The sequence below is a fragment of the Cydia strobilella genome, chromosome 26, assembly GCF_947568885.1.
Source record: "Cydia strobilella chromosome 26, ilCydStro3.1, whole genome shotgun sequence".
NCBI lineage: Eukaryota > Metazoa > Arthropoda > Insecta > Lepidoptera > Tortricidae > Cydia > Cydia strobilella.
This window is the reverse complement of record NC_086066.1, coordinates 2,792,136-2,815,051: the sequence shown is the minus strand read 5'-3', so window position 1 is coordinate 2,815,051 and position 22,916 is coordinate 2,792,136. Positions and strand designations below refer to the sequence as shown.

At 40.3% G+C, this 22,916-nt stretch overlaps 2 protein-coding genes across 2 annotated transcripts; one reads left to right on the top strand and one right to left on the bottom strand.

Annotated features, from left to right (window-relative positions):
• Window positions 1-6,031: 6,031 nt before the first annotated feature.
• LOC134753211 (4-hydroxybenzoate polyprenyltransferase, mitochondrial) lies at window positions 6,032-16,415 on the bottom strand. The gene is made up of 7 exons (XM_063689011.1): window positions 16,155-16,415; window positions 15,688-16,016; window positions 14,990-15,165; window positions 12,408-12,555; window positions 10,939-11,132; window positions 7,967-8,155; window positions 6,032-6,773 (listed from the first exon to the last, which is right to left on the bottom strand). The coding sequence occupies exons 2-7, from the start codon at window positions 15,980-15,982 to the stop codon at window positions 6,591-6,593; spliced, it is 1,185 nt and encodes a 394-aa protein (XP_063545081.1). The 5' UTR covers window positions 15,983-16,016; window positions 16,155-16,415; the 3' UTR covers window positions 6,032-6,590.
• Window positions 16,416-17,025: 610 nt separating this feature from the next.
• On the top strand, window positions 17,026-22,642 carry LOC134753042 (uncharacterized). The gene is made up of 4 exons (XM_063688804.1): window positions 17,026-17,311; window positions 21,587-21,709; window positions 22,015-22,168; window positions 22,419-22,642. Exons 1-4 carry the CDS (start codon window positions 17,222-17,224, stop codon window positions 22,640-22,642), a joined length of 591 nt encoding a protein of 196 aa, XP_063544874.1. The 5' UTR covers window positions 17,026-17,221.
• Window positions 22,643-22,916: the final 274 nt, after the last annotated feature.

The window sequence follows — 22,916 nt, the reverse complement described above, 5'->3', positions numbered from 1 at the left end:
AAAAAATGGACAGGTGGTGACTCGCCAACTCACAATATGGGTCCCCGAAAACGGCCGCTCGCACGGAGCGACAAGGGGACAACATCGCGTGAGTGGCTCAGGGTGTGGAGAGGTGTGCACCGCTTTCTACCCAGTGGCTGTAAACACTCACAGCCACTGTGCCAACTCGCGTCTTATGCATATTTCACTTCCACCCTGCGAACTATAGCTCTGACACCCCACTCTGGACGGCCGGTAAAGGCAAGCCAGAGGTGAGAGTCCTGCGGCCCCTGCTCAGTGTTCACTCCAGCCGGCCAATGAAGGCAAGCCGGAGGGAGGGGCCTGACCGACTCTCGGGGGTATGGGACCCAAGGGACGTCACTTCCCATTCAGCTCGCAACAAGCTGCCCTGGGGGCTTATTATTATTATTATTATTAAGTCGAATAGTACAGGGGCGCCCTCTACCAGTGAAGACGTGTCGTTGCTCCGTGAAGAGGATCCTCGTAAATTCGATCGAAACGTGTAGAGCTATTCGACTTAATAATACGTGAGTGACCCGTTTTAAAATAATTTAAGAAGTGTTCTTTAGTATATAACATCTACTTCAGATTATAATATTTTGTATTTGTATTGTATTTGTAATATACATATATATATATAGTAGTATCACTCACTACTTAAAAAACATAAATTAAAATATTTAATAATATAATTTGTTTAGTTCCCATAGTCGTAATCATGTAACTGCTGTGTCCCCTGACTCACTGGACTGAACAACAGCCAAAAACAAGTTGACTGACCCAATTATTACTAGTAAAAGATCTATGGCTGTAGGTTAGAGGATAGTTATATGTAGATAGTTCTTATATTTTTTGTTATAAGAAAGTACCCTTAGAAATCCGTTGCACATTGACTTTTAGTTTGTACAAAGTGTGAAAATAAGGCTCCCTTCATCCTCATAAATGTTATATTTTCTATGAAAAGGGACCTTATTGTCAATGGCGCTTACGCCATTATTAACGATGCTCCGATGTAAATACAATGCCGCGCGACGCTGTGCGGCGTAAGCGCCATCGACAATAAGGTCCCTTTTCATAGAAAATGCCCCATATGTAGATAGTTCTTATATTTTTTGTTATAAGAAAGTATCCTTAGAAATCCGTTGCACATTTAACTTTTAGTTTGTACAAAGTGTGAAAATAAGGCTGCCTTCATCCTCATAAATATAGCAGAAATTAATACATTAATTTTACAAGATGTGTATACTTGTAGTGTCTATGTATTTGTGTTTAAAATTTAACAGATAATAAAATCTTACATTGTCTTCTAGTATCCACAACACAAGCTTTATTGAGCTTGTGGCGCTAGGTTGATTTGTGTAAAATTGTACCCTAATATGGGGTATTTTCTATAAAAAGGGACCTTATTGTCGATGGCGCTTACGCCGCACAGCGTCGCGCGGCATTGTATTTATATCGAAGCATCGTTAATAATGGCGTAAGCGCCATTGACAATAAGGTCCCTTTTAATAGAAAATACCACATATGTTTTTATGTATTTAGATGATGCTGTATGGCTATACATTAACAATTCTGGTTGTTAAAATTTGATGGATAATTTAGATAATTCAGCTACCTCAAAGCGTGGCGCCTTACAGCGCCATCTACGTCAGCTGTCAAACTAAAGAGCAATATTTCCTTAGACTTCACATTACTACAATCAACTTATTGATATTGTGCCATTTTCAATCAAAAGGGTACTTATTGTCGGTTGTCAATAAGGCAATATTTCCATACAGCTTCAATTTGAAATCAACCTTATTGACATGCGACAATGTGGTACCTTTTGGTTGAAAATGTCACAAATTATGCAGCAGGACCGCATGCATTGTTAAATGCGCCAGCATTTTTATTTGTACTAGAGATAATATATTTTATATTATACATTAAAAAGTTGACAATCATACACAGCTTTTTAATTTTCTCTCACTTACAGTATATACGGTCGCCATCTGATATATCGGAGCGGTCAAGGTGCTTACAAATATCTGAACACGCCTCTATTGTCAGGGGGTTAGAATGTGTGTTCAGATATTGTTAACACCTCGGCCGCTTCGATATCACAGAATAAATGTGGTATTTTGTATAAAAAGGGACCTTATTGTCAATGGCGCTTACGCCATTATTAACTATGCTCCGATATAAATACAATGCCGCGCGACGCTGTGCGGCGTAAGCGCCATCAACAATAAGGTCCCTTTTCATAGAAAATGCCCTAAATAATAGTACTACGGTACAGAAAGGAAACTTCCTTAAACCTATCTTTGACAGCAGTTCAAGGTCGAATCATGTTGTTCCTTTCTATTATATGGCACTATCCCTTTCGGTTATTTGACAGTTCGCGAATTTAATTTCCGACCCATTTTGTACGTTGTCACAGTGACAATAGTATGAGCAGAGGGAAGATAGATAGATAGTAAGATCAAAGAGGATATAAGATAGAGCGGTACTGTCATAGTAAATTTTATAACCACTGTAATTTCACTGCCATCTATCGACATACTTTAAAACTAAAAATGAAGATTTATAAAAATACGTTAAAAATTTAAAATGTATTTAAATATGGATAAATGATTTTTTTATTTGCATTAATTATTTTTATGATTTTGACCCATGTTCTTTCACTGATATGCGTTAAAACTGTTAAATAACAAACCAAACCGTCAACGCCATCTATACGACAGTAGGCCAAAGCTAGTAGCGCCCTCTGATCGAGAATCAAATTTTCTTGATTTTCGAGGCAAGTTTTTTCCTTAGACTGTATCCATCTATTACGGAGTTATATCTATCTTTGCATAGAGGGAGGGGGTCAAAAACTGGCAAAAATATTCTTAATAAATAAATGGCACCCAAGTTATCATACACAGACAAGAGGTACTCAAATAAAGCAACAGTAAACTGTTGGCAAGATAGTTTATTCCAATATTATAACAACATCCAATCATAAATACACAACAACACATCTATATTTTTAAACACAATAATGCCAAACCATATTCAACTGCTCCTTTTACAAAAGGTCTAAATTCCACTGTCGATTCTATGAAAGCAAACGGTCAAATTTCGACTCTATTCCAATGTAATTAAGGTTCAAAACTGATAAACCTGTGATATTGTCTTCGGTTACCGCGATAGTTACTCATGAAATAAAACTATGAAACCCACGAAACGGGTGACTCAGTCACCCGTTGACCACGAACGCTGTAAAGAGTTCGAAACGTCGGGATGTATTATAAATTCAATATACGCGATATAATCCGTTTTCATAGTTTTATTTCATGATAAACCTGTGCTTACTACGATTTACCTGACAGCCATACATAAATAAATATTATAGGACAATAATAATACATACTTAGAAAACATCCATAACTCGGAACCAAATTGTGATAATGCCCTGACCGGGATTCGAACCTGGGACCCCCTGCTTCATAGGCAGGGTCACTACCGACTAGGCTAGAAGTCCGACATTTAAATAACCAAGAGTAGACCTTATATAGTCGCAATAAGGTCTAATCTCAGTTTACTATCGACTATGGTCAGCGGTCAACAAGATGGAACCATGTCAAATTAACAATTTGTAAGAAATTTTATACAATTCGATTTTTATAGTCATTTTGACTTAGTTCTATGTGTCAGGTTTCAAATATTAAAGTTATTACGAAGTTAATAAAAACACATTGACCAGAAGTTTACAAAATGCACCATAACTGTAATCGAATAAAGTATAATTCACTTAAAACTAAAAAAAAATCTAAATAGGACATACTTTTGAACTTTAGTCTATTAATACCGAATATTGTACCATTAGTATAAAATAAAAAAACCGGCTAAGTGCGAGCCGGACTCGCGCACGAAGGGTTCCGTACCATTACGAAAAAAAACAGCAAAAAAAATCACGTTTGTTGTATGGGAGCCCCATTTAAATATTTATATTATTCTGTTTTTAGTATTTGTTGTTATAGCGGCAACAGAAATACATCATCTGTGAAAATTTCAACTGTCTAGCTATCACGGTTCATGAGATACAGCCTGGTGACAGACAGACAGACGGACAGCGGAGTCTTAGTAATAGGGTCCCGTTTTTACCCTTTGGGTACGGAACCCTAAAAAAGACATTTGACTGAGCAATCTATATCTTAATTAAACTTAATGGAACCTTGTTCCTCGTATCTACCTATTTAAGGAATTTACAAAAAATATCTCTAGCAATTTATTGATTCAACTAAAACGGTAGCGTTTCTTTTGATTTGAAATTTAACGAAACAAAGGATATGCAACTCTGTTCCAGGGAGATGGCGCTAGTGTAGATGGAGGTCTAATAGTGCCAACTAAACTATATGCAAAATTAAACAGGTTGAAAAAAAACGGCAAATTTAGACTTTAAAATACCTTTGTGTATATTACAACGTATAGATTTTATAAAAATAAGCATAGAAGAATTTTGATATCTGTTTTTCTGGACCACCATCAACAGTGGCGCCAACTGGTGAGTAGAAAAACGCTAGCCCTCATTGAAAATGTGTGATTTAAATATAGTATGAATTATCTCAAATGATTTTTTCGGCCAAACCCTACGCCGTTAAACAAAATGCATTGGTTTTTTTGTGCACCGCGGTGGCTACCTCATTTCTCATCAGTGAAAAGGATCACGCCCGTTTTAAAGGCAATTTTAGCGTGCTATATACACATAGGGCTCAAATTTATGTTACAGCTTTTTTCTATTTCCGAATATTCTTACCTGTCGTCCTGCATTACCCAAACGTGTTAACTCCGAATGCTGTTATCTGAATTTAAACCATATAACGCTAAAATTGCCTTTAAAACGGGCGTGATCCTTTTCACTGATGAGAATTGAGGTAGCCACCGCGGCGCACAAAAGAAATAATGCCTTTTGTTTCACAGCTTAGCGTTTGGGCGAAAATAGTTATTTTCGATACAAGTGCGGAAAAGAGGAAATTGGAAACGAGTGGCGATAAATTAAAACACGACCGAAGGGAGTATTTTAAATCGACACGAGTTGCGAATTACCTATTCGCACGTGTATCGAACAACGTTTTATAGTACATATGGCCCTTTAAACTTTCGACATATGCACAAAAAGTGCACTTTACGCACTAGTGCGACAAAGTAGCACCATATGTACTGTAAAATCATTTGAGATAATTCGTACTATAACATTAAAGTAACTAAAGACTATTCTTTCAAAGTTGTGTTGAATTTGCTACAACTGTTAACTTAACATTATATGTGACATTTTCAACCAAAAGGTACCACATTGTCGCTGGTCAATAAGGTTGATTTCAAATTGAAGCTGTATGGAAATAGCGCCTTATTGACAACCGACAATAAGTACCCCTTTGATTGAAAATGGCACATTTATTTTAAGAAGTTTATAAACTTATTAGTCTTTGGCATCAATTCCGACACCTATATCCTATATCCTCGTATTCCTCGTCCTGCCCACCATATTCAGTTTAAGTCATTGAAATTTAAACCAAATTACTTGGAAAATAGAGTTGATTTTCCTTCGATTCACGTTTTAGGTAAAAAAAAGAATTTTCAGTGTAACCTCAACCTATCCAGGCTTTTTTATTCATAACTTGCTAAAATACCATATACCATATGTCCTTTAAAAATCACATTGGGCAGGAGCAGGACGAGGATATATTTCTAAACCTAAACCTTATTCCCGTAATGTTTTCAAATTAATATACCTATTTGACTCGAAGCAGACGCGGCGCCGTATATTTTCTATCTATATAAACAACTGCTGGTAACACAGTATCTAGTTTGTATAGAATGCTTTTTTACTCCCTTCTTTTTTTGTGTTTCCACTTAGTTATTGCATGTTAATTGTACTTTTGTGGACATCTGTTATTGGCTATGTTTTCTGTTCACTATGATTTGTATTAATTTTTGTATTGCTGTTGATGCCCCAAATAAAAAAAAATATTAAAAAAAACACCACAGAATAAATAATAGTACAGCGGTTCAGGGTCGAATCATGTTGTTCCTTTCTAATGGGACTATCCCTTTCGGCTATTTATGGTTGTCAAAAATCTAAGTCATTATCTTATCTGTGGTCGTACAAAGGGACGTCAAGCTGTGTCAATCCTAATAATTGCTCGGAGCAATGCTGAGCCGAACGGAGCCGAGTTTGCCCGAAGCAAGGAGTTTCGCACCCCTGGTAACACTAAGTTCCTCCTTGCCTTTATACCTCGCTCTGTTGTCTATGTACTGCGAGCAGCCCGCGCCCAGAGTGCCCAGCAGAATGATTAGTTATTTACTAAGTATTTACCCAAACAAACAGCTGCTGGCAACACTAAGATCCTCCTTGCCTTTATATGCCTCGCTCTGTTGTCTATGTATTGCGAGTAGCCCGCTTAGAGCGCCCAGCAAAATGATTACTTATTTACTAAGTATTTACCCAAACAAACAGCTGCTGGCAACACTAAGATCCTCCTTGCCTTTATACCTCGCTCTGTTGTCTATGTACTGCGAGTAGCCCGCGCCCAGAATGCCCAGCATAATTATTAGTTATTTACTATTTACCCAAATAAACAGCTGCTGGCAACACTAAGGTCCTCCTTGCCTCTATGCCTCGCTCTGTTGTCTATATATTGAGTATAACCCCCTCCTAAAATGCCCAGCAGAATGATTAGACCGATGAGGGTGTTGGACTTGAATTTGGTCGCGCAGTCAGCAGGGTTGTCCGGATTGAGGGTGTATATCTAGAATTTAAAGGAAAACATATTAAGATACGGAGATTTTTTAAAAGTACAACCTCGATTATCCGCCCCGTGATTTTACAATACAATGTATGCCCCTCTGCGGCCTCTGCCCCCCACTAGGCCTTCGGCGTCGGCGATATCAACTTGCCCCCCCCCCCTAGTTCCCTGGCTCGCTACGCCCTTGTTATTCAGACTAGTTCAGATAATTGAAATATGTGACGTTTTTAACCAAAAGGTACCACATTGTCGCTGGTTGATAAGGTTGATTTCTAATTGAAGCTATATGGAAATAGCTCCTTACTGACAAGCGACAATAAGTACCCTTTTGGTTGAAAATGGCACATATGAGCTTTTTGGGGCGAGATCAAACAAAAACATTTTTTTTTTACATCAAAACCATACAGTATTAGATATATAAAACCGGGTCACCACGTATATAAAAGTAGATGATTGTTAATATAATATATTTAATATTATAATATGTAATTTAATTATATTATTTATTTGTTTATTATACATTCATCATTGGCCACAGCATCTTTACAGATGATAGTTGCAGCGACTAGAGGTATTTGAGGAGATGTCTACAGTCTACATCGACTGCGGTGACTGTAAAGACCAATGGCTGATCGGCATTTCTTGCCGCACCGATCACAGATGTGTCTTGACTCCTGGGGTGGTCCAGCAGCTCTGCGAATTCGTTTCTGGTTAAGGTGATCCAACCAGAGCTCGTCGTGCTTTGCCATGCCTTCCCGCAGGTTACGACGCCACTCGGGTCTCATCTCCGCGCGTTCCTCCCATTTACATTATATATCTAATATACATTATATATTTATATCTATAATGTATAATGTATACCTATTATACATTATATATCTAATATATCAGTGTCTCATCTCACGGAAGTTTTTGTATTAATACTATACAGTTTATTGAAATTAGACATACACATTAACGTTGAAATATGAAACACCTAAAACGTTCGGATAATTGAGGGTTCTAATAAAGTAAGTCAGTAGTCCCATAACTCAGTGTTTCAATCAAGGTTTTTTTTTGTATGTACACTTGTACAGGCACATAGTGTTTTTAATGGTGCATTGTCTCATAAAGCAGTGACATTTTGTGGCGATTTGTCTGTCCCTGTAATTGTTTAATAATTTGTAAAACAGTCGCCATTTTAGAATCGTACCCACCTGTCTGGCGGCGTGTAGGGTCGCAGCCCCCACAGCTGCATGGTAGGGCCACTGGAGCCCCGCGCCGGCGCCCGCCAGCAGTAGGCAGCTTGTGCTGAGCGCCAGGGCTCCGCTGAGGGCCGGCTTGGTAGCCGAACCGAACGTGAGCGCGGTGGACTTCATGCCTATGCGCGCGTCATCCATTTTGTCCTAAGAGCGAATTATTACAGCATTATTTTAGTATCCGATTGCTCATTTTACAGTAAGATTAAGTAAAAAATTAAATATTGTAAATAATTGTATATACTGTATTTGCATGTAAGTACATGTAAATAATAATCTGAATCTGGCAGGCTGTTATTTTAATGACCTGCAATATAGGTCATTCTGAGCAACTTTTACCATGGGAGCAACCCCGAAATCGCGATAAATATTCACATGGTAAATGATTGCAGGGGCCCGTTTCTCAAAAGCTTGTAACTTGGCTACTTTACCGCACTAGTGCGATAATTAGCACATTACGCAACTATGTCGAAAATTTAAAGGGCCATATGTACTGTAAAACGTTATACGATACATGTGCGAATAGGTAATTCGCAACTCGTGTCGATTTAAAACACTCCCTTCGGTCATGTTATAATTTATCGCCACTCGCTGTGAATTTATTATTTTTCGACTTGTATCGTAATGTACTATTAGTTTTACTTAATCAGTTGCACATTTAATTTATGAAACTTGAATCAAGCACAAGCAGACCGCTGGGTCGATGGCACCCTGTAGGGCGCTGTAGACCAGTACCAACCTGATGCGCATAGATGGTGTCGTACACCACCGTCCACGCTAGAGCACCGAAGTAGAGCGGCAAGCAGATCGCCGGATCGATGGCACCCTGTAGGGCGCTGTAGCCCAGCAGTACCAACCTGATGCGCATAGATGGTGTCGTACACCACCGTCCACGCTAGAGCACCGAAGTAGAGCGGCAAGCAGATCGCCGGATCGATGGCACCCTGTAGGGCGCTGTAGCCCAGCAGTACCAACCTGATGCGCATAGATGGTGTCGTACACCACCGTCCACGCTAGAGCGCCGAAGTAGAGCGGCAAGCAGACCGCAGGGTCTATGGCACCCTGTAGGGCGCTGTAGCCCAGTACCAACCTGATGCGCATAGATGGTGTCGTACACCACCGTCCACGCTAGAGCGCCGAAGTAGAGCGGCAAGCAGACCGCCGGGTCTATGGCACCCTGTAGGGCGCTGTAGCCCAGTATCAACCTGATGCGCATAGATGGTGTCGTACACCACCGTCCACGCTAGAGCGCCGAAGTAGAGCGGCAAGCAGACCGCCGGGTCTATGGCACCCTGTAGGGCGCTATAGCCCAGTACCAACCTGATGCGCATAGATGGTGTCGTACACCACCGCCCACGCTAGAGCGCCGAAGTAGAGCGGCAAGCAGACCGCAGGGTCTATGGCACCCTGTAGGGCGCTGTAGCCCAGTACCAACCTGATGCGCATAAATGGTGTCGTACACCACCGCCCACGCTAGAGCGCCGAAGTAGAGCGGCAAGCAGACCGCCGGGTCTATGGCACCCTGTAGGGCGCTGTAGCCCAGTACCAACCTGATGCGCATAGATGGTGTCGTACACCACCGTCCACGCTAGAGCGCCGAAGTAGAGCGGCAAGCAGACCGCTGGGTCGATGGCACCCTGTAGGGCGCTGTAGCCCAGTACCAACCTGATGCGCATAAATGGTGTCGTACACCACCGTCCACGCTAGAGCGCCGAAGTAGAGTGGCAAGCAGACCGCAGGGTCTATGGCACCCTGTAGGGCGCTGTAGCCCAGTACCAACCTGATGCGCATAGATGGTGTCGTACACCACCGTCCACGCTAGAGCGCCGAAGTAGAGCGGCAAGCAGACCGCCGGGTCTATGGCACCCTGTAGGGCGCTGTAGCCCAGTACCAACCTGATGCGCATAGATGGTGTCGTACACCACCGTCCACGCTAGAGCGCCGAAGTAGAGCGGCAAGCAGACCGCCGGGTCTATGGCACCCTGCAGGGCGCTGTAGCCCAGTACCAACCTGATGCGCATAAATGGTGTCGTACACCACCGTCCACGCTAGAGCGCCGAAGTAGAGCGGCAAGCAGACCGCTGGGTCGATGGCACCCTGTAGGGCGCTGTAGCCCAGTACCAACCTGATGCGCATAAATGGTGTCGTACACCACCGTCCACGCTAGAGCGCCGAAGTAGAGCGGCAAGCAGACCGCCGGGTCTATGGCACCCTGTAGGGCGCTGTAGCCCAGTACCAACCTGATGCGCATAGATGGTGTCGTACACCACCGTCCACGCTAGAGCGCCGAAGTAGAGCGGCAAGCAGACCGCTGGGTCGATGGCACCCTGTAGGGCGCTGTAGCCCAGTACCAACCTGATGCGCATAAATGGTGTCGTACACCACCGTCCACGCTAGAGCGCCGAAGTAGAGTGGCAAGCAGACCGCAGGGTCTATGGCACCCTGTAGGGCGCTGTAGCCCAGTACCAACCTGATGCGCATAGATGGTGTCGTACACCACCGTCCACGCTAGAGCGCCGAAGTAGAGCGGCAAGCAGACCGCCGGGTCTATGGCACCCTGTAGGGCGCTGTAGCCCAGTACCAACCTGATGCGCATAGATGGTGTCGTACACCACCGTCCACGCTAGAGCGCCGAAGTAGAGCGGCAAGCAGACCGCCGGGTCTATGGCACCCTGCAGGGCGCTGTAGCCCAGTACCAACCTGATGCGCATAAATGGTGTCGTACACCACCGTCCACGCTAGAGCGCCGAAGTAGAGCGGCAAGCAGACCGCTGGGTCGATGGCACCCTGTAGGGCGCTGTAGCCCAGTACCAACCTGATGCGCATAAATGGTGTCGTACACCACCGTCCACGCTAGAGCGCCGAAGTAGAGCGGCAAGCAGACCGCTGGGTCGATGGCACCCTGTAGGGCGCTGTAGCCCAGTACCAACCTGATGCGCATAAATGGTGTCGTACACCACCGTCCACGCTAGAGCGCCGAAGTAGAGCGGCAAGCAGACCGCCGGGTCTATGGCACCCTGTAGGGCGCTATAGCCCAGTAAAGCGCCCCAGTTGAACGTGGCGCCCAGAAAGATTTGCGGGTAGTTCGTGAATCGCTTCGCTAGTGGGTACGTTATTACTAACACTGGAACAAGAAGAAAGTTAAAAGAATTGCTGCCGCGTTTCTTTGATCTACAAGTCCAACAACGTGATTTTTCGTTTTCGTGATTTTTAATTTCGTTTATTACGAACATAAATACAATATTCCTAAGCGCCCTTTCTTTTCTTTTTTTAAACCGGCCAAGTGCGAGTCGGACTCTCGCACGAAGGGTTCCGTACCAGATACGACAGATGGACAGACAGACAGACACTAAAAACGCGGTGTGCATAGGCCCTAATAGAAACCGCGTAGGTTGAGGAGTCCAACAGTCCAACTTGTCTGACCTTGTATCTTAAAATTTTAATAGAAAATATGGATGGTATAGAAAGGATCGCAATCTCTTATGGCAGAATTGTTGCAAAAGTGACCGCTTTCAGCTTTAAATAATAGTTCCTAATCTCTCCGGTGGCGCTAGGTAGGCTCTGAGACCAAAGAGTATTGTAATATATAGGAGACTCTATGACGTGAACCATAGAGGTATAATAATGTAGAGATGAAATGGGGGAGGGGCAGCAAATAACCCGACCAAATTACGTAGGTTGTTTCTGGTATGTTGTCAGGAATGTTAAAACGTGTTTTTAATTTTGTCGCATTGCGTATGTTCTGTCCCTCACGGTCGCACGGGTGCACATCTATATAAAATACTAGGTGTATGGTCTAGGTACTTCAGTGTATGGTGGCGCCGCCTATTTACTGTTTTTTAGTCACTTTTTGATACATGAAGATTCATTTCCTTACCTCTACCTTCCATAATAGAAAACTTAAACCTGACATTGTTCTATGAGCAGGCTAAAGTTGACACACGATTCCTTGCTCGTACGATCTGCCATCTTTCAGAAAAATCTAAACACTTCGTACAAATAAAGGAGGTTTTATGCTGCCCCAGTTTTAGCTAAATGCCTTGCCAATTTGTTGTTCCTGTGTAATTGTTGTGTAGTTAAATAAAATAGATTGAAATTTTAGGGTTCTGTACCCAGAGGGTAAAAACGGAACCCTATTACTAAGACTCCGCTGTCTGTCTATCTGTATCTCATGAACCGTGATAGCTAGACAGTTGACATTTTCACATATGATGTATTCCTGTTGCCGCTATAACAACAAATACTAAAAACAGAATAAAATAAATACTTAAGTGGGGCTCCCATACAACAAACGTGCTTTTTTTTTCGTTTTTTTGCGTAATGGTACGTCGTGCGCGAGTCCGACTCGCACTTGGTCGATTTTTTAAAATTATGAGTGTGAATATTATATTAGACTTACACATGCTGCTAGCGCCCAGCGCCACGCTGTAGCAGTTGAGCTGCAGCAGCACTCCAAGCGCTAGTGATAACTGCACAGCCAGAAAACCCACAGCCTGCTTCGTGGATATCACGCCAGACACCAGCGGGCGGTCTTTGGTTCGCTCCACCTTTGAAATATAGAAAATAGTACATTGTAATTGTGCAAAAGTTAAAAACTTAATGAGTCAATAGAAACACGACTGCCTCTGACCAAAGATAGATATAACTCCGTAATAGATAGATACAGTCTAAGGAAAAAACGTGCCTCGAAAATCAAGAAAATTTGATTCTCGTTCAGAGGGCGCTACTAGTTTTGGCCTACAGTCGTATAGATGGCGTTGACGGTTTCGTTTGTTATTTAACAATTTAACGCATATCAGTGAAAGAACATGGGTCAAAATCATAAAAATAATTAATGCAAATAAAAAAAATCATTTATCTATATTTAAATACATTCTATCGTGTTTTTATAAATCTTCATTTTTAGTTTTAAAGTGTGTCGACAGATGGCAGTGAATTTACTGGGGTTACAAAATTTACTATGACAGTACCGCTCTAGTATAAGTTACTCTATGCTCTGACTTAACGTCTGACCAGACGGGGCCTAATTGAGATAAGACCACTTTCCTCATGTTTTCTTTCGCCGAAATGCGATTTGTAAATGTATCATAAATTACACATTAGCGTATCATTGATTGTTAAAGTTTACTACATAATTATGCTTTTGTACTAATATTGTTCTAAATAACAGATCGTCAGATAAATCCGGGCAAACAAACTGTAATTTAAGTGTAATTTTAGTAGTTTTAGTAGTGTTTTTTTTGGTATACTTACTGCGACAATAAATGACTTTTTTTTAAATCTAAGATAACCCTTTTCTAGTCCGCACCAATCTACAACGTTTTCCCCAAGGATCTCCCAAAAAATATAAATATATTCCAATTAATCCAGCTTTGATGATTCATTTGAAGACATCACATTTCCCAAAACTGCAATCTAAAGTGAAAATTTTACTCGAGCATATATGTTCGATAAATCGTTTTTTTTTTTTTTTTTTTTTTTATTCACTTTAAATATTCATACAACTTTTGCCAGTATGCTACTATTGTAAACCTCTTTGGTTTATGTAATAGTTGGCGAGTTCGCGCGGTCCGATCCGCGTTTGCTTAATACTATTAGGTATATAATTATATTATACTATTATATATATATATATAAAACTAATCTATACACATCAAATCTCTGCATCTATAGGTATTTTATACATTACTCTAGACTTAGGTAGTATTTTTTTAGTCTAGTCGTTCTATGCCTGGAAAAGGTTTATTATAACATAGAGTAACTTATACTAGAGCGGTACTGTCATAGTAAATTTTGTAACCCCAGTAAATTCACTGCCATCTGTCGACACACTTTAAAACTAAAAATGAAGATTTATAAAAATACGATAGAATGTATTTAAATATAGATAATTTTTTTTTTTTATTTGCATTAATTATTTTTATGATTTTGACCCATGTTCTTTCACTGATGTGCGTTAAAATTGTTAAATAACAAACGAAACCGTCAACGCCATCTATACGACTGTAGGCCAAAACTAGTAGCGCCCTCTGAACGAGAATCAAATTTTCTTGATTTTCGAGGCACGTTTTTTCCTTAGACTGTATCCATCTATTACGGAGTTATATCTATATTTGATTATAATAAATCAAGGTAAATTAATATAAACTTATCTTATTGTAAAACTGTATACAGTGTATACAGTTTTACAATAAGTTACCAAGGGAGGCACTGGATTTACCATTTCCTGGACTTAAAAAATATGTTAAATCTGGTCTACTGCATAAGGCATATTACACAGTCGAAGACTATCTTAATGCAAGAAACTGGATGCAGACAGTCGAAGATGATGATTAAAGGGATAGACCACAGGAGAACCAGGTATCTCTTGAAACTAGGTAAGAGCAGTTTGAGACTGTTAACAGGTATTATTACAGGTCATAATACTCTCAATAGACACCTTAAGATAATGAGAATCAGTGCAGACGCCTCCTGTCCACACTGTGGTAGGGAGGAAACTAGCTTACACTTACTAGCAGAATGCACTATGTACGCGGCACCGCGTTATAATACATTCGGTAGAGACATACTAGAAGAAAACGAACTAAAGGATATCGAACTTAAAGATGTCCTTCTGTTCTGCAGGAAAACAAGAAGATTTGAGGAGAATGGTGTGGGAATGCCGCCGGGACAGTAACCTGCAGCTCCAACTACAGAGAATTGGGCTGAATGAACACGACATGTGATCGACAGCCCGCCTGCTTCCGGCCGGGCGTCCCTACACTACATCTACATCTACATCTTAATGCATGGCCTTCTATAAGTAAATGAATGAATTATGAAATGTATTTGTATTGGTGTTAAATTTTAATTGTTGAATTTTGTATTTTGTAAGCTGTTTTTTTTTATTTAGTTATAATGTACTTATGACGATTAGAAAGAGATTGTAAAATCCTACTTGATTAGATGAAGTTCTATTCTATTTTATTCTAAAGAACTGACCTGAGCATCAATGTCCCTGTCCCACATGTCGTTGATGGTGCACCCCGCGCCCCGCATCAGCCCCGCGCCCGCCAGGAACAGCCCCGCCATTTTGAGGGAGGTCTCCATGGGCACTGTCCCGGGGAGAGACCCGAGCGCTATGGACCATGAGCACGGCCAGTAGAGGAGGTGCACACCTGCGGATTAATTTGCTGTTATACATTTTTAGGGTTCCATACTATGGTAAAAACGGGACCCTATTACTAAGACTCCGCTGTCTGTCTGGCCGTCTGTCACCAGGCTGTATCTCATGAACCGTGATAAACTGTATCCATCTATTATGGAGTTTTATCTATCTTTGGTTTGGACTGTAGATTTAAGTAGATGGGGTGTTCAAAATGAATTTATATATATTACCCTTTTCCAGGCTGCACCAATCTACAAGGTTTTTGCCAAGGTTATCCCAAAAAATATAAACATATTCCAATTAACCCAACAGCTCACCCACTTAGCAACTGCTGCCAAGTTTATTCCGGTTTCTAGTTTCAAAAAATATAAATGCAAAAGTAACTTACTGTCTCCTCTTTCTGCTCAAACTTCTGAACCAATTTAGATGACATTTGTACCAAGTTTGTGTTCCGGGAAATATTCTACACAGAAAAAATCGTAGGCAGAAACTAGTATTAAACATTAACAATATTTGTATTGGAAAAACTTACCTATAGGTCTGTCCCATCTTGCTAGCTTTACATACGGGTCTATCTTCACCCTCCACAGCTCTAGTCCTCTCTTGTCTATACTTAACTTGTCTATAACATTAGTTGTCTCTATCACAGCCTTCTGCCTATGGTCACTCTGTGTGGAGTGCACCCGCACTTGCTTTATATCATATTTGTACTTATTTAAATAAATATTCCCGCATAAACAGGATTTTTGTATATTTGTGTGTAGATTTTGTATTTGTGTTAATGGTATACGGAGTCTGTGGTAGTTCCGGAGTGACATGTTTAGCATTTGGCTGTTTTCCTCAGTATTCAAACATTATAATCTGAAAATTATAACACTACATTAAACTATTGGATATTTATCATTAGTCAGAGTAATTTCTAATGATATTATCATCAAGATGACATAATTCTAACCTATAAGTAAAAACAAACCAAAATAGAATTGTTTATACACTTACCACGGCCAAATTAAGTCTCATGCTAGGTCGTTAGTGGAATACTCATAAAAACTCTTCGCATAACAAGTTTTCTAACCTCCTTCAAGGATAACTACAATATCTTAGGTAAGATTGTAAGGTACAATTGTACATATCTCAAAAATTTTTGGTTTCTGTAAGGCGGGATATACATGGAAAATATCTTTAACATGTGCGGACTCTATTTAACACTATTAGGTAAAACCTAAATACAAATAAATGTTTATTTTTACAATATAAGGAAATAAAATTACCGCACATGACATAAGAATGAGGTAAGACATGTGACATTTATGACATTGACACTCTGTTTAGAAATTTAATTTTTCTCTCCAAGGGTTGCATTAGTGACCCTTCACACGAGCGCTTTTTCAACGAGCGTTAAAAAGCGCTTGAATCTGCCTGCACGCTAAATTCGATTTAAAAATTACTGAATCACAATCAAATATTCTACAATCAGTTACTATTATAGTTTTTTTTATTACAACAGTTTAAAGACCTACATCTTCCTAGAATGTTAATATTCGTAGTCTTAAACATTTTAAACTAGTTGAAACTAGGTAATGCGTTGAAAACTGTTGAAAACAAATACCTAGAGGAAACCTAGAGTTAGACTAAGTTAGACCAAAAAAAGTCTGTTGCGATTTTAATAGCATACGCAGTGCAAGTGTTATTTTATACGTCAAACTTCTATGAAATTATGACGTATAAATAACACTTGCACTGCGTCTAACTTCGATTAGTTTTTATCCCAAACTCTAACCTTCTTAAATAGTTCTTCCAACGCCAAATCTGGCCACGTTAGCCACTGACATGACGAAAAAATCGTAATAAGACTTTCAATCATTACTCTGACATGTGTATCTATTTTGGAATAATAAAGATGTAAATTATATCATTTAATTATCAGATAACTTGAAAAATATATTATGTTTTGGAGAAAAAACAAGCTAGCTGTGTCGCTTTGCCCGAAAGAAGAGGGCAGTGGCGCAGTCCCGGGGCTCAATCCAAATTAAAAACATTCCAAGACTGAAACTACACAATTCAAAATGACTTTGCTAGATAAAATACCGGATAGTGAATGGTTTTTCTGTTTTCCCATGTCATTTGCCGTTTTCTGCATAACAGTGCTTGGTATTGTAAGTGTCTTATGATTATTACATTGCCAATTTTATCAAGGGTAAGTAAAGTACACCATTTTTAGTTTTAATCGCGTGTCGATAGATGGCAGTAAATTTACTGTGACATGCTGTGACTACAAAATTGGGTAGGTAAAGTTTTTTGAAGATAGGCAAATTATATTTTTATTCGATAGTATTCGTCATAACGATCACGGAAATGCAGCTCTTTCATTTTTATTTCGTATTATTTATTAAATATATTTTTTTAAGTGACCGAGATGACGTTTGTGAAATTTAATAGCAGATCAGGCACTGCAATGCCTGTGCACGTGATTTAATTGATGAGATAGAAAAAAAACGATGTCAAGTCAACTGTCAGTGTCACTTAGCTGTCATTGCCGAAAAATAACCTGAGAATAATAACTAAAGCATATTCTGATGCGATTTAGTGTTATCATATGGTTATCATTGAGATTTTCGACGACCTCAGCACGAGCCACGGACTTCTGATTCCCCACGACATCTGCGAGTATTTGGACAAAGATTAAATCTACTTTCGACAACTTGGCACTGCATATTGGATGTTTTCTTGCCTTCACGACGACCCGACCCTTGCGCAGACCCTGGACTGAGTTTTGCAAGAAGGATGAGCGAATTTATGCGAGCAGATTGTACAAACTTGCCCCACATGGACCTAGTTATGATTTTAAATTATTATCATAACAGTGATAAGCACAATGCCGCCGAAATTAGAGGAGCGAAGGCCCTCCTGCACTTATCAGTGAAATACATACATTAAACATTTTGTTATTTATATTTTACCCGCAATGTTTAGTCTACATATACACCTTAAACCTTAACTTCATTCATTTTTTATTGTTTTAGGGCATCAAGGAACGGATATGTGGAAAATAATGTAGGCTATGTCGAAATAAAAAGAAGCAACACAGAATGTATTTTTCGGGCTAAAGTTGTACCGGAGACCAAATTAAGAAAAAAAAAATTATATTGTGACCGTTCACTTAGACGAAAAAAATAATAATGTCAATGATGCATCATGTGATAGTGAGGATTGCCCTGCATCAGCTGGTAAATAAAGTCTTATAATGAGTGCCCAAAGGCACACAGAATCGGTTATCGAGACACCCCGAGACAGGCCGAGAACGAGTGTGTACAGCCCACATTAAGGTTTTGTGTAACCCGTGCGAAGCCGGGGCGCTATAAATGTTTATTTAATTTTACCCATTTACCAAAATTCCTAGATCTTATAACGGAATACCTAGTGCCTAAATGCCTGAATCTCAGAATGTATTTTTTTTTTCAAACTTCAAATCATTGTAGTGTAGTGATACCTAAATCTCAAATTAGGGGAGAGTGGGTCACAGTGAATTACTTTTTCAGACGGTCAATAAAGTGAATATTAAGTACTATAATAACCTACGTTTTATTCTTGTTCTTTATTTCTACAAAATATTTAGATTTGTATTAAAATGGCCCTTGTTTGACGCAGGTATGTACCTTACCGTTCGAGAAATGGGCCCCTGGTATTTGTGTGTTGAGCAATCGTTATTTGTTTTACAAGGGGGCAAAGTTGTTGTTTAAAGTGGAATTTTGAGCGTTGCAAGGGTTTCAAAGCACGAGGATTAAACAAATTTTGCCCCCGAGTGAAACACAAAAATTTTCACCACACCAACCCGAGGAAAATATTAACTATCAAACAAGACCAAATCCAAATGATCATTCAAAATCATCATTTAAAAGTCAATTCCACCAGCTAACCTAAGGAAACAACTCAAAATTTGCATCTGATTACTTTGCCCCACATGTGGATAAAATACAACTTTCTCATCAGTTTTTGAATAATCAAGAGAGATATTGTTCCTGACTCATGGGTGTTTTCTATGTATATGAGTATGTATTTATCTATATTGGTATGTTGTATATCGTCTCCTAGTACCCTTAGTACAGTCGCCATCAGATATATCGGAGCGGCCGATGTGCTCAAAAATATCTGAACACATACCCTCACGCCTTGACAATAAAGATGTGCTCAGATATTTGTGAGAACTTTAGCCGGTCTGATATATCTGATGGCGACTGTACTTACAAACTTTTCTTAGTTTGGGGCTAGGTCGATCTTCGTGTAGGATGTCCCCTAATACTTATTATATGATTTATTTGATAAGTGTTTGTTTATGATAAAAGGATATTCATTTGTGGATTTATATAATAAAACAAGACATAAATTATTTGATTTTTATTATACTGCTTTGCAAGTTTACTAGAGCACATGCTATCAAAACGGCTTCATCTACATACTTGACATGATTATGGTTTACAGTCGAGTGAGGTTCCAAGAATGCGGATTCCCTCAACCGCCGTATGACATGTTCCATATGTACCCGCAAGCTGGCGATCACTTTGGTTTTACCTCGGCTTTGGAAGGTGTCTCTTTCGAAGAAACAGTTGCAAGCAGTTTCCTGAAACGATAAAACTTTTGTTCAATAACATTTAAAAATGTTTACTTATTAGCCTTAAGATCAATACTGTCACTAACACAAAATGATCCAAGGTGGTTGTGAGTAAATTAATTACACAAGCCTTAAAGAACTTGTTTAAAGTGATTTTAAGTTTTTAAACAGCATTCCTTAAACTGCAGCTAGAGGGTTATGATTGTAGACAGTAATACCTACAGTAGCAATGTGTAAAAAATATGTAATATTTGACAAATGAAGAATAATAATGTTAACGAAAAAACGCGGCAACTTTGTAGCCAAAAAGGACCTACATCTTAATATGGGACATTTTCTATGAAAAGGGACCTTATTGTCGATAGCGCTTACGCCGCACAGCGTCGCGCGGCATTGTATTTATATCGGAGCATCGTTTATAATGGCGTAAGCGCCATCGACAATAAGGTCCCTTTTTATAGAAAATACCACATATGTAGATTATTATAAACAATACTTACATTGATATGGTCCTCACATACATATAAGTTGCGTTTAGGGCAATATATCTCCAATGCTTGGCACCAAATCGCTTGTAAAGACTTTGGTATGCTTAAATAAGCCGACGTGGTAAAGTCTCGTCTGCGCTTCTTACACGACGGCACAATACACTGAAGTTCATCCCTGTAATATTGTAGATCCATTCGTGCGTTTTCAGAATCTGGTTCCATGGTGTCTGTGATCTTAATTTACTAATTTATCAGTCCAAGGGTCAGCGCAGGGGTCGGGTCGTCGTAAGGGAAGAAAACGTTGTCCAATAAGCAGTGCCAAGTTGTCGAAAGTAGATTCAATCTTTGTCCAAATACTCGCAGATGTCGTGGTGAATCAGAAGTCCTTGGGTCGTGCTGAGGTCGTCAAAAATCTCAATGATAACACTAAATCGTAACACGCAAGGTAACAGAAAGGTTGGGCCGTTATTTTTATTTTTACGGCAATGACAGCTAAGGCTAAGTGACACTGACAGTTGTCATCGTTTTTTTTTCTATCTCATCAATTAAATCACGTGCACAGGCATTAGTGCGATCTGCTGTTAAATTTCACAAACGTCATCTCGGTCACTTAAAAATATATATTTAATAAATAAAACGAAATAAAAATAAAAGAGCTGCATTTCCGTGATCGTTATGACGAATACTATCGGATAAAAATATAATTTGCCTATCTTCAAAAAACTTTACCTACCCAATTGACTATGACAATAACCCTCTATCTATTCCCTTTGCTTGGTCTCTCTAACGCGAGCGAACTATAGGGACAGTTCGCGTTGGAATGGAAGGTCTGCCATCTTGTGGCCTGAATCGGAAACATAAACATGTACATTGCCAAGTGCTGCCATCTACCGTTCTCGTACATTTTCTTGTGCATAGTAGGTTCTGCCATCTTGTGGGTTACATCGGAAGCATAAACTTCACACAATTAAGCCTCGCGTCAAAAATCTGACGGCTCCTGTGCTGCCTCCTATTGTTCATGCACGCTGTTGGCACGTGCGCGCGGAGATCGAAGGAGTCAGGAGCCGGAGAGAAAAACCAGCATGTGTCTATGGCGTCTATTGGTAAAGTGGACGAGTAAGGGCATCTTTCTTATTACTATCTTAAACCTATTTATTGATTAAAGCGCCACCAATGGGCCTTCTCTTGAACTACGTACCCTGGTGGGTGCGTAAAGTAGATAAGTCATCGAGGGTTCAATACAGAGTAGAGGGTGTCCCATAGATGGCGCTGTTAACGCAAGTTAACACACGCTCCCTAGAGCTGTTCTGTTGTAAAAAGCTGTGTTATTGCAGATCCACCCGTTCCTGTGGATCAAGATCATGAAGGTATACCGCAGCGAGCTGTTCGTGTTCATGTATGTTCTCATCGTGTTCTGGGCCGTGCTGAGCGCGGCGCTGCTCTACGCCATATTCGCGGTGTGTTTTACAATATAACGTTATAATATTGTATTCGGTTACCGCGATAGTTACTCATGAAATAAAACTATGAAAACGGATTATATCGCGTATATTGAATTTATAATACATCCCGAAGTTTCGAACTCTTTACAGCGTTCGTGGTCAACGAGTGACTGAGGAAAAACTAGAAAGTGCAAAAATACCCACATACTAAAAATAATGAACCATCATAAGCTCGCTCCAGACTACGCGGCGCGAAGCCGCGATTCGCGCACGAGTGTGGAGGGCCCTTAAATAACCCCTATCTGTACCTGGTGTTTCAGGAATCGCACTGCATCTACGCGTTCTGGATCTGGTACACGATAGTGTTCGCCGTAGTGATGGCGGGCCTGATGTTCCTCCTGTTTTGCGGGTTCTGTGTGTTGGCCATGCGCCGCAAGTCTGTCGTGGCGTTGGTTGCCGTCATCTATTATTTAGGTGACTATCCCAGACCTAAAATTCCATGAAATTAACGTCGCTAAGGCTAAAGCTCGCTCCAGACTACGCGGCGCGAAGCCACGAACGCGAGTGTGGAGTCGATTTCGCTGATTAGCGAACTAGACTACACACTCGGGTTCGCGGCTTCGCGCCGCGATTTCGCGCACGAGTGTTTTTGGCAATGCAATGTTTTTAGGATTTTTAACCTATATCTATTAATGTAAAATATGTACTTATGTTTTTATTACAGTGACCCTGTACTTCGTGGTAGTAGTAAACAAACAGCGTAAGGAGGTGTTCGGGCTGGAGGCGACGTGTGGCTCGTGTGCCATCAAACACGTGTGGCAGAGCCAAGGAAAAAACACACTCGATCAAAAGCAGATGCCTAATATCTCAACCACGGTGTATACAGTTTATACAACTATGAGGAACGACAATAACGTACAGGGTGAGCAAAATAGTCCCGAATTATAACAATTGTGAAAGGAATATATCACCATTATTGCCATTAACTGCATTAACTAAAGATTAATATCTTTTAATTATTTTAATCTTTACTTTTGCTCTACAAGCGATACGTACGGGCAAGACACGAACTTGCGACCTTTTGGACCAGTCGCTCTTAACCAACAGAGCTACCAAAGCTACCTTCCTTCCTCGTTTTACATGTCTTATAGGGGAGGCGCATAGCGACATAGGTAAAGCTCGCTCCAGACTACGCGGCGCGAAGCCGCGAACGCGAATGTGG